At 47.0% G+C, this 12,158-nt stretch overlaps 1 protein-coding gene across 11 annotated transcripts in view; it reads left to right on the plus strand.

Moving 5' to 3' along the window:
- ZNF331 (zinc finger protein 331) overlaps positions 1-12,158 on the plus strand; it is a 43,232-nt gene that overhangs the window by 26,242 nt on the left and 4,832 nt on the right. For all 11 annotated transcript variants that reach the window (XM_033229054.1, XM_033229056.1, XM_033229055.1 and 8 more), the window contains 2 exons: positions 5,325-5,405; positions 7,261-7,387. In XM_033229054.1, the coding sequence (XP_033084945.1) occupies positions 5,397-5,405; positions 7,261-7,387 (136 nt within the window). In that variant the 5' untranslated portion in view covers positions 5,325-5,396. The remainder of the gene's footprint in view (positions 1-5,324; positions 5,406-7,260; positions 7,388-12,158) is intronic.

Genomic DNA, 12,158 nt, shown 5'->3' on the forward strand with positions numbered 1-12,158 from the left:
GTCATTTTTTAAATCTACCTTCTTCCCTTGGTATTTCATCATAAATTTTTTTCTCAATTACTGTGTATCAATATCATTAGTAAATGTATTCCATATCATTATACAACATTATTTATGTATGTGTTCTCTACCATGAGATACTTCAATTGTTTTCCTTTTTAAACATTATCTGCAGGAAAATCTAGATAAGATCCACGGGTTATCATTGTCCTGGTTGTGATATTTTACTGTTGTTCTGCAGGGTGTCACAGTTGGTGTAAATCAGGTCAAGGGTACAAAAGACCACTCTCTATTATTTCTTATAACTACATGTGTGTCTACATTTATCTCAGTTTAAAAGACAGTCTTTCCTAGAAAAAAGCTTATTTTTTGAATATTCTTAGGCATGTGTTCATATACTATTATAGCTATTTCCTTGTCATAAATTCCAGAATGTGGAATTTTGAGTCAAAATTAGACATTTGTTCAGTGCCTGCAATAAGCCACATGCTGTGGCTGTTAGTACTTGGAATGAGAGTCTGACTCAGTGGACTCAGCTGCTGCCTGTACAGTGTTGATAATCCAGCAAGGGAAACTAAATAGAAAAAGCTCAAGGCAGCTTGCGGTCAAGGCTGGCTGAGAATTCCAGGTCACACACTCAGAGAGGTGCCAGGAAGGGGACATCATTCTGAGGACAGCCCCTGATAATTCACGACCAGATAATTCTGAATATACTGACTCTTTGTTGGGATAAATGGAATTTATTTTCTAGGCTTTATACTTTATGTAATTTTTTTCCTTCTTTAATTTTTTGTAGAGATGGGGTCTTGCTGTGTTGCCTAGGCTGGTCTCAGACTCCTGGCTTCAAGCAGTCCTCCCACCTTGGCCCCACAAAGTGCAGTGTTGGCACTACAAGTGTGAACCACTACGTCTGGACTTTTTTTGTCCTTTATCCTTTTTTATTTTTATTTTTATTTCTGAGACAGAGTCTCATTCTGTCACCCAGGCCAGAGTACAGTGGCATGATCTGCGCTCACTGCAAACCCCACCTCCTAGATTCAAGCAATTCTTGCGCCTCAGCTTCCTGAGTAGCTGGAATTACAGGCACACACCACCACACCTAGCTAATGTTTGCATTTTTCTAGTAGAGATGGGGTTTCGCCGTGTTGGCCAGGCTGGTCTCAAACTCCTGACCTCAAGTAATCCGTCCGCCTCAGCCTCCCAAAGTGCTGGAATTACAGGCCACCGTGCCTGGCTAGGAGTAGACTTTTTAAGAAAAAAAAGAAACCTTCTTTGTCTTTTGAGAGTCTAATTGCCTCTGACTGCATTTCAAATCAATACACATTTGTATATGATAAGGGAATGCATGCCTGTTGTTGCAACACATAGGTGCACTTAAGAAACTCAGGATCACAGGATGTGTCAGGAGTTGTCAAGACCACCACCAGGTTCCTTGTTTGTCTAGATAGACTCACAGGACTCACCATCTAGATCTACTCGTGACTGATTTATTCCAGCGAAGGGAGGGATACAAAGCAAAATCAGCTGAGGGAGAGGTTGCATAGGACAGGTTAGCAGGGAACCAGGCTCCCTCTTCCTCAGTCCTCTCCCAGGGACATCACACCGGATGTGCCTAGCTCATCCAGCATCGCATTGTGACAACACCTGTTCCATGCTGTCAACCAGGGAAGCGCACCAGAGTCTGGTGGTGCAAGGTTTGGTTTGGTTTGGTTTGATTTGGTTTTGAGTCGGAGTTTTGCGCTTTCGCCCAGGCTGGAGTGAAGTGGCGTGATCTCGGCTCACTGCAACCTCTGCCCCCTGGGTCCAAGTGATTCTCCTGCCTCAGCCTCCCAAGTAGCTGGGATTATAGGCGCCCACCACCATGCCCAGCTAATTTTTGTATGGTAGCGAAAGGTTTTGATCAAGGTTCATGCATACACTGCCTCGCACAATCTGAATCTTCTGGACTCCCGGAGGAAACCGAGGGTTCCGTGTAAACCACATCGTCGTTTATACTGATTTATTCCACTGAAGGGATCCAAAGCAAAATCAGCAGAGGGAGAGGTTGCATAGGACAGGTTAGCAGGAAACCAGGCTCACTTTAGGTGCAGCAAGCCACTCACACGTGAAAGAAGAGCAAGAACACTCACATCTGGTTTTCAGACGCCACGGGCCGGTGTTGTGAGCAGGCCTAATGATGGCAGTTTCCAGTTCACTCTGTTAACTGTTCTGCACTGGGGTCGTAGAACTTCCCAGCTTTTCCTTTCTGTTTCTCTGCTTTCTATTTCTCTGTTTTTATATCTCTATTTTTTATATTTTTCTACTGATATCTTACGGTTGGTTTGTCAGCGTGTATGTGTCTGCATTCCCTCCTTCCCTCTCTCCTCCTCCCCCTCTCTCTCCATATATACATGTGTGCATATGTGTATATATAGAGAGAGGCGTGTGTGTGTGTGTTTATATATGGAATTTTACAAATGTTATTGTGTCATTCTGTTTTGGTAACCTCACTTTTCTACTAAGAGTATGTCTGAAATATCTCTCATGTCTTTAAATAGTTTTTCTAACTTAACATTCAGTAACCATTTACTATTTTACTTGGATATTCTGTGTGTAATTATGCTGTCAGCTTTTCTGGACCCAAAAGTGCTCTCAGATATCACCTCTGGTATACAAAAAAAAAAAAAGTTGGGTATATTGCCTGAGCAGTTCCTTGTCCACCTGCCATGTTTTGAGTAACATCACCCAATCTAGAGGCCAGAAGAGGTCCAAGTTTGGATAATACAGCCCCTCTTCACCCTGGAAGCTTGTCTGGAGGGACCAGGGTGGGCTCAGAATGAGATTAAATACTCTTAAGCACCCACTCTCAGATCCTAGAGCACAATTCCCCATCCAGAGTTAGCTGATCTATGAGGCTCATGGGCATAGTCTGGTAGAAGACCACCCTCACTTCTGACACCACTGCAAGGTTGGGGGGCATTCCCCAAACCACCCTCAGGTTCAACAGTTCATTAGAGCCAGGCATGGTGGCTCATGCCTATAATCCTAGCACCTTGGGAAGCTAAGGTGGGAAGATCACTTGAGACCAGGAGTTCAAGACCAGCCTGGGAAATACAGTGAGACCGAATCTCTACCAAAAAAAAAGCAAACAAAATTAGCCAAGTGCAGTGGTGTGGTGCAACCTGTAATCCCAGCTACTCGGGAGGCTGAGATGGGAGGATTGCTTGAGCCCAGGAAGTCAAGGCTGCAGTGAGCTGAGATTGTACCACTGCTCTCTAGCCTGGGTGAGACTGAGACCCTGTCTTAAAAAAAAAAAAAAATTTCACTAAAAGTACCCACAGAATTCACTGAAAGATGTTATGCTTATGGTTACAGTTTATTACAAGGGAAGGATACAGATTGTCATCACTCAAGGAAAGAAGTACGTGGCCAGGCGCAGTGGCTCACGCCTGTAATCCCAACACTTTGGGAGGCCAAGGCGGGCAGATCACAAGGTTGGGAGTTCGAGACCATCCTGGCCAACATGGTGAAACCCCGTCTCTACTAAAAATACAAAAAATAGCTGGGCATGGTGGCATGTGCCTGTAGTCCCAGCTACTCAGGAGGCTGAGGCAGGAGAATCGCTTGAACCCGGGAGGCAGAGGTTGTGGTGGGCCGAGATCGTGGCTCTGCACTCCAGCCTGGGCAACAGAGCGAGATCCGTTCAAAAAAAAAAAAGTACGAAGCCAAGATGGGTGGATCACGAGGTCACAAGATTGAGACCATCCTGGCTAACACGGTGAAACCCCGTCTCTACTAAAAAATACAAAAACTAGGCCGGGCGCGGTGGCTCAAGCCTGTAATCCCAGCACTTTGGGAGGCCGAGACGGGCGGATCACGAGGTCAGGAGATCGAGACCATCCTGGCTAACATGTGAAACCCCGTCTCTACTAAAAAATACAAAAAACTAGCCGGGCGACATGGCGGGCGCCTGTAGTCCCAGCTGCTTGGGAGGCTGAGGCAGGAGAATGGCGTGAACCCAGGAGGCGGAGCTTGCAGTGAGCTGAGACCCGGCCACTGCACTCCAGCCTGGGCGGCAGAGCGAGACTCCGTCTCAAAAAAAAAAAATACAAAAACTAGCTGGGCGAGGTGGCGGGCGCCTGTAGTCCCAGCTACTCGGGAGGCTGAGGCAGGAGAATGGCATAAACCTGGGAGGCGGAGCTTGCAGTGAGCTGAGATCCGGCCACTGCACTCCAGTCTGGGTGACAGAGCGAGACTCCGTCTCAAAAAAAAAAAAAAAGAAGTACATAAGTTGAAGTCCAGGAGGGTTCCAGACACAGAGCTTCTGGTGTCCTTTCCCTGTGGAGTCAGGACTCATTACTCTGCTGTCTTTGGTGTGTGACAACAGGCGCCAACTATCGCCAACTCTCGAGAAGCTCACCTAAGCTCTGATATTGAAAGTTTTTATTGGGCTTCAGCATGTAGACATGATTGACTGGTTGGTTGATTGATTTCTACATGGTTAATGTCAGTTTCCAGGTCAGCTGGTACTGCATGACTGAAAGCTCCTACCCTGAATCACTTGATTAGTATTTCTGGCGTAGCAAGCCACCATCAGAAACAAAGACATTCCTCTTAGATGTAATATTGATTAACTTTCAGCAGCAGAGGGCAAAGGCCAGACTACTTTTTGGGCAAGTCCACATTCTTTACTACATCCCACCCATCAGTCTCCGATAGGGAGCTGGTCAGAAATGAAGTCCTCCTGTTAAATTGTCTGGGCCTGTCTTTGAGGCAAAAAAAAAAAAAAAAAAAAAGTAAAGCCTCCTCTGCTGTGTGCAGCTAGGTTTCCTGAGGTTTCATTGAGAGATTGGTTTAGGTTTGATCCATGATGCTCTTTTTTATTTTATTTTATTTTATTTTTTTGAGACTGAGTCTTGCTCTGTCGCCAGGCTGGAGTGCAGTGGCACAATCTCAGCTCACTGCAACCTCCACTTCCTGGGTTCAAGTTATTCCCCTGCCTCAGCCTCCCAAGTAGCTGGGACTACAGGTGCATGCCACCACATCCGGCTAATTTTTTGTATTTTTAGTAGAGACGGGGGTTTCACTGTGTTAGCCAGGATGGTCTCGATCTCCTGACGTCGTGATCCGCCCACCTCGGCCTCCCAAAGTGCTGGGATTACAGGTATGAGCCACCGCGCCTGGCCTGATCCATGATACTCTTAACCTTTCCCAGATGTGTCACGGTTATGTGTTTGTGTTGGGAAGCCAAGACAGGAGCCAAAAGGTAATAGTACATATTACATCCCCGGGGACTATGGGACCCCAGGTGCACCTGGTTTTAATCTCTCTTTTTCCGCCCCTAGCTCTAGCCTCTCAGAGTTTGTCTTCTTCAGTGGAAGCCCAAGAGGACTGATCAGCTCTTCTGTTCTAAAACAATGGCCCAGGTAAGTGTGTATTTCCCCTTCCTTCTTGAGCTGTGAGATGTGCATTTGGTGCATCTGCTTGTGAACTATCTGACGCCTTTTATCTAGTCAAGCTCTTCCTAATTACCTATTTCCCAGTTCTTTCTGTTCCAGTGAAGGATAACGCCATGTAGCTCTGCATCTGCCTTTTGGGGAAATCACAGAGCACGTGATTCAGAATCTCCTATTTGCTCCCTCTTGGGACCAAGGTAGTGTTGGAGCAGTGAAGTAGCAAAGTCCTTTGAGGGACATATTTAAGTCAAGTCCGTGGTTCGATGAGTTAGATATGTTGGTCCCATTTGACCACGTGAGAAACGAATCCTCCACTGAGCGTGCTTTCTGCGTAGATAAGAGGGGATGCTCATATTCACCGGTCTGTCTTCGTATGTGCTCAGATCCCAAGCTTGATGGGACTTTTGGAAGGGGATGGGGCTGTGATTAGGACCTTCGAACAGAGGTCGTGTTCCTGCCAGGGAAGCTGGGGGGTAAATTTTATTATTGAATGGATCTCTCAGACCGCAAGATGATTCTAAATCATCTGACATCCTTATCCTCTAAATCAGGAACGGGGGGCCAGGCGTGGTGGCTCATGCCTGTAATCCCAGCACTTTGGGAGGCCGAGGCAGGTGGATCACAGGGTCAGGAGATCAAGACCATCCTGGCTAACATGGTGAAACTCCGTCTCTACTAAAAGATACAAAAAACTAGCCGGGCGAGGTGGTGGGTGCCTGTAGTCCCAGCTACTCGGGAGGCTGAGGCAGGAGAATGGCGTGAACCCGGGAGGCGGAGCTTGCAGTGAGCTGAGATCCGGTCACTGCACTCCAGCCCGGGCAACAGAGCGAGACTCTGTCTCAAAAAACAAAAACAAAAACAAAAAAAAATCAGGAACAGGGGAAAGACTGGGTTGGAGATGGTAAGAAACATGAAGATCTTCCAGTATGGAAGTAGGAGATGATCTCATACCCCAGAATTGGAGAAAGCCTTAGGTGTTTTGGTCAACCTAAGTGAATAACTATAATGAACAGTCTGACTTACCCTGTGTGGGAACTTTTTTAAATGCTTAAAAGGAAGACTGCTTAAAATGTAGTTTGGCATGATAAACCTGAGGCTTGAAAACATTCAAACATGCAAACCCTATTTTCTTTTTTTTTTCTTGGGATAGTGTTTTGCTCTTGTCACCCAGGCTGGAGTGCAGTGGCGCAATCTCGGCTCACCGCAACCTCCGCCTCCCAGGTTCAAGCAATTCTCCTGCCTCAGCCTCCTGAGTAGCTGGGATTACAGGCACTCACTGCCATGCCTGGCTGATTTTGCATTTTTAGTAGAGACGAGGTTTCTCCATGTTGGTCAGGCTGGTCTTGAACCCCCGACCTCAGGTGATCCACCTGCCCCGGCCTCCCAAAGTTCTGGGATTACAGGCGTGAGCCGTCACACCTGGCAAACCCTATTTTCTAAAATAAAAGATCTTAAACAAAAATCTTGGTTTTTCTTCCCCCCTTAAAAGAAAAAGTGCTGTAGGAATCCACACTTGTTGAGAACTTACAAGGCAGACAGATAGCAGACACGGCTTGTCAACAAGAAGAAAGCTTGGATTGTTGTATCCACTTCCTGGCAGGTTTGACTAACTGAGGATTCTACACAGTCCAAGTCATTTTCTCTGCAGCGGTAGAGCTCTTCAGTGACAGGCAGGCATGCTGCTTCTGTCACAGTTACGCTGATGTCCTTACCGCCACCTGCGCATGTCACAGGTGTTCACCCTACCCAGAGGGGGCCTCTTATCTCCTTCATCCGGAAGCTGTTTCCTTTCATTTCATCATGCATATGTGGGTTTCTGTTTCAGGGTTTGGTGACATTCGCCGATGTAGCCATAGACTTTTCTCAGGAGGAGTGGGCCTGCCTGAACTCTGCTCAGAGGGACCTGTACTGGGATGTGATGCTGGAGAACTACAGTAACTTGGTCTCACTGGGTGAGTTGCACACCTCAGATAACTTAGACTGCCTCCTGGAATATCCACTCGCCACTATGAATTTCAGGACCATCTTTCAAGAAACTAGTCGAATTTCTTCTTCCTGTTCCCAAGAAATGTATTGAGCCAGGCCGGGCGCGGTGGCTCAAGCCTGTAATCCCAGCACTTTGGGAGGCCGAGACGGGCGGATCACGAGGTCAGGAGATCGAGACCATCCTGGCTAACACGGTGAAACCCTGTCTCTACTAAAAAAAAATACAAAAAAATTAGCCGGGCATGGTGGTGGGCGCCTGTAGTCCCAGCTGCTCGGGAGGCTGAGGCAGGAGAGTGGCGTGAACCCGGGAGGCGGAGCTTGCAGTGAGCCGAGATCTGGCCACTGCACTCCAGCCTGGGCGACAGAGCAAGACTCCGTCTCAAAAAAAAAATAAATAAAATAAAGAAAAAATGTATTGAGCCTTACTGGTGTGGCCATGAGCATCAGACACCTTCCCCTCCCATCTGTTGGTTACCTTCCCACCTTCATCAACTCCCCCTGTAATCATCTCTCTTCCTTAATGTCGGTGGAATGTGTTGGAATTCTGGGATGTTTATTTCATGACCATCTTCAAAGGAACCAGTTTGTCCTATGAGACAATACGCAAATTGCTATTGGTGGTCTCTGGTACTCTAGGGACCCACATCTAGGGAAAACATGTGGACACAGTGCCCTGAATTGTTCTAGTAAAGCAGCCTATATGTTTGAAGTAGAGTAGATTAGACAGACAGAATTTGTATAAAACCAAAGTGGGCGTATTTCATTTCTTACGTATCGTACCTGAAGTGAGGTTGAAAGTTACAATCCCTGAACTTTGAGTTAAACATTGAATGACAATATCTTGTAAACATCTCTGGAAACTTATTTTTCTTCTAGCAAAATAACAACAATGATATTAATAGCTAAGCCATCTATGGTGACACTGCCTGTAATCCCAGCTACTCGGAAGACTGAGGCAGGAGGATCACTTGAGCCCAGGAGTTGAAGGCTATAGTTAGCTATAATCATACCCCTGTACTCCAGGCTGGGTAACAGATCAAGACCCCATCGCTAAAACAATAAATAAATAAATAGGAATTTATATATGTTTTATATATATACAGACACACACATATATACGCATATTTTTATATATATGCTTGCTCTGTGCCATGTACTGTTCTAAGCACTGTGTGTGTAAGTACATTTCATTTCATTCTCACAAGCAGATGAGAGAGCCACAATCATTGTCTATTTTGGAGATGAGGATACTGAGGCACAAAGTGGTGTGATCAGACAGAGGGAACAGGAGCTAGATTCAAATCACTCCAGTTCTGGTCCCCAGGTTCCATCCTGCCAGCCACCATGTCCCGCTTGCCTCCGGCCATAATGCCTACAGGAACTTAAAATACGACTTTTTCTCGGCCAGGCACGGTGGCTCCTGCCTGTAATCCCCAGCACTTTGGGAGGCTGAGGTGGGTGGATCACCTGAGGTCAGGAGTTCGAGACCAGCCTGGCCAACATGGTGAAACCCTGTCTCTACTAAAAATATAAAAATTAGCCAGGCGTGGTGGCGCATGTCTGTAATCTCAGCTACTCCAGAGCCTGGTGCAGAAGAATCATTTGAACCTGGGAAGCAAAGGTTGCAGTGAGCCAAGATCACGCTACTGTGCTGCAGCCTAGGCAACAGAACTAGACTCTGTCTCAAAAATAATGAAAAATAAGGCCGGGTGCAGTGACTCACTCCTGTAATCACAACACTTTGGGAGGCCAAGGCGGATGGATCACAAGGATAGGAGTTCAAGACCAGCCTGGCCAACATGGTGAAACCCCACCTCTATTGAAAATATAAAAATTTGCCAGGTGTGGTGGCGCATGCCTGTAATTCCAGCTATTTGGGAGGCTGAGGCAGGAGAATCACTTGAAATCGGGAGGTAGAAATTGCAGTGAGCTGAGATAATGCCACTACACTCCATCCTGGGCGACAGAGCAAGTATCTGTCTCAGAAAAATACATAACTAAATAAATAAAATATGACCTTTTCCCTACCTATCTGGTTTCCTGTTTGTTCTTTATTCCTTTCTCTTTATAAAGTCTTTATTAATAGCGTTTCCTTTCCTTTTTTTTTTTTTAGGTGATTTTTTTTTTTTTTTTTTCACTCTGTCACTCAGGCTGGAGTGCAGTGGCGCCATCATGGCTAACTGCAGCCTCAACCTCCTAGGCTCAAGCAATCCTCCCGCCTCATCTCCCTGAGTAGCAGGGACCACAGGTGCACACCAAGACACCCAGCTAATTATTGTGTTTTTTTGTAGAGATGGGATTTCGCCATGTTGGCCAAGCTGAACTTGAACTCCTGGGCTAAAGCAACTCACCCACCTCAGCCTCCCAAAGAGGGTGGATTACAGGCGTGAGCCACTGCACCTGGCTCAATAGCATTTTGACTTCTGGTTGTTATAAATTTGATTAATACTCAATCAAAAAATTTTTAAGGCCAGGCATGGTGGCTCATGCCTGTAATCCCAACACTTTGGGAGTCCGAGGCGGGTGGATCACCTGAAGTCAGGACTTCAAGACCAGCCTGGCCAACATGGTGAAAACCCGTCTCTACTAAAAATACAAAAATTAGCCGGTGTGGTGCTGTGCGCCTGTAATCCCAGCTACCCAGGAGGCTGAGGCAGGAGAATCACTGGGACCTGGGAGGCAGAGGCTGCAGTGAGCCAAGATCATGCCACTGCACTCCAGCCTGGGCAACAGAGCAAGTCTCAAAAAGCTGGGCATGGTGGCCGTGCCTGTAATCCCAGCTGCTTGGGAGGCTGAGGCAGGAGAACTGCTTGAACCCTGGAGGTGGAGGTTGCAATGAACCGAGATCACACCACTGCTCTCCAGCCTGGGTAACAGAGCAAGGCTCCCTCTCAAAAAATAAAAATAAAAATAATTTTTAAAGAATTTTTAAAGTTTTGAGCTTGAAATTTTTCCTCAAGTTCTATGTCCTCTAGCACTTTGTTTTTTTAAAGGAGGGCATATCATTTCTTTTTCTTTTTTTTTTTTTTTTGAGACGGAGTCTCGCTCTGTCGCCCAGGCTGGAGTGCAGTGGCCGGATCTCAGCTCACTGCAAGCTCCGCCTCCCGGGTTTAAGCCATTCTCCTGCCTCAGCCTCCCGAGTAGCTGGGGCTACAGGCGCCCGCCACCTCGCCCGGCTAGTTTTTTGTATTTTTTAGTAGAGACGGGGTTTCACCGTGTTAGCCAGGAGGGTCTCGATCTCCTGACCTCGTGATCCGCCCGCCTCGGCCTCCCAAAGTGCTGGGATTACAGGCTTGAGCCACCGCGCCCGGTCAAGGGCATATCATTTCTAAGCCAGATGTACTGTCTTACAGAATTAAGGGAAAGAGCCTTGATGGTTGTGAGGGAAAAGACAAGACAACAGTACAGAGGAAAGTGAGAGCCAGTTAGCCACCTGTACAAAGGGCATCCCCGCTGGGCAGGGAACAGGCACACCCTGAGGTGTTGGAGAAGCTTTCTCCAAAGGTTCAGGCCCAAAGCCTCTAGGAAAGAAAGATCTTAGCCGGGCGCGGTGGCTCACATCTGTAATCCCAGCACTTTGGGAGGCCGAGGCGGGCGGATCACGAGGTCAGGAGATCGAGACCATCCTGGCTAACACGGTGAAACCCCGTCTCTACTAAAAAAATACAAAAAATTAGCCGGGCGAGGTGGCGGGCGCCTGTAGTCCCAGCTACTCGGGAGGCTGAGGCAGGAGAATGGAGGGAACCCGGGAGGCGGAGCTTGCAGTGAGCCGAGATCACACCACTGCGCCCCAGCCTGGGTGACAGAGCGAGACTCCGTCTCAAAAAAAAATAAAAAAGAACTTACCACGAACTTGATCTTCACCCCATTTCCCTGTCACCTTGTTTTTCCTGTCATATTTAACCCCATTTGATGTGCTGCTGGTGCTGCAGGTCTGTGGGCCACGCCTTTAGTAGCAGGGGTAGAGGTGACATGATCCTCTGCCCCTTTATCATTCCTGAAAGTGGGTTAGCCCTGCTTTAAGCGCCCATTTTCTTTTTCTTTTATCTAGGTGTTGGCAATACCGCTTCCTGGGTGCTGGTCATGTACCTCCACCATGAAGCACCTAGTATCTGGTTGTAGCTCTTCTTTGCCGTTGGCAGTCATTGGCAGTGCTCACATTCATTACACTGGGGGCTCAAATGCTGTGCGCCTATCACTGCCCCTTCATTTATTAGCCGTTATAATTTAAAGAGAAACTTTGTTTCATCTGCTAATTGCTCATGCAGTGGCACTGTTCATATCGGATAATAAGGATAAAATTTTGTTCTTTGTCTTTTATGTTTTTGTTTTTGTTTTGAGACAGGGTGTTACTCTGTCACCCAGGCTGGAGTGCAGTAGTGCAGTCTGGGCTCACTGCAGCCTTGACTTCCCGGGCTCAAGCCATCCTCCCACCTCAGCCTCCCAAGGAGCTGGGACTGTAGGTGCACACCACCACGCCTGGCTAATTTTTATATTTTTTTTTTTTGCTGAGACAGGGTTTTGCTGTTTCCCAGGCTGGTTTTGAATTCCTGAGCTCAAGTAATCCACCCACCTCGGTCTCCCAAAGTGCTGGGATTACAGGCATGAGCCACCGCACCTAGCCAATTGTCAGTTTTTATAATAGAGGATTGGTTTCCTAGCATGCTCCAAAGCTGGCCATTTAACATTTTGTAGTATCATTATGAACTCATAGATTTAAACGTTTGCTGTTTCTCA

Source organism: Trachypithecus francoisi, unplaced genomic scaffold (assembly GCF_009764315.1).
Source record: "Trachypithecus francoisi isolate TF-2019V2 unplaced genomic scaffold, Tfra_2.0 Lachesis_group12, whole genome shotgun sequence".
Classification (NCBI taxonomy): Eukaryota; Metazoa; Chordata; class Mammalia; order Primates; family Cercopithecidae; genus Trachypithecus; species Trachypithecus francoisi.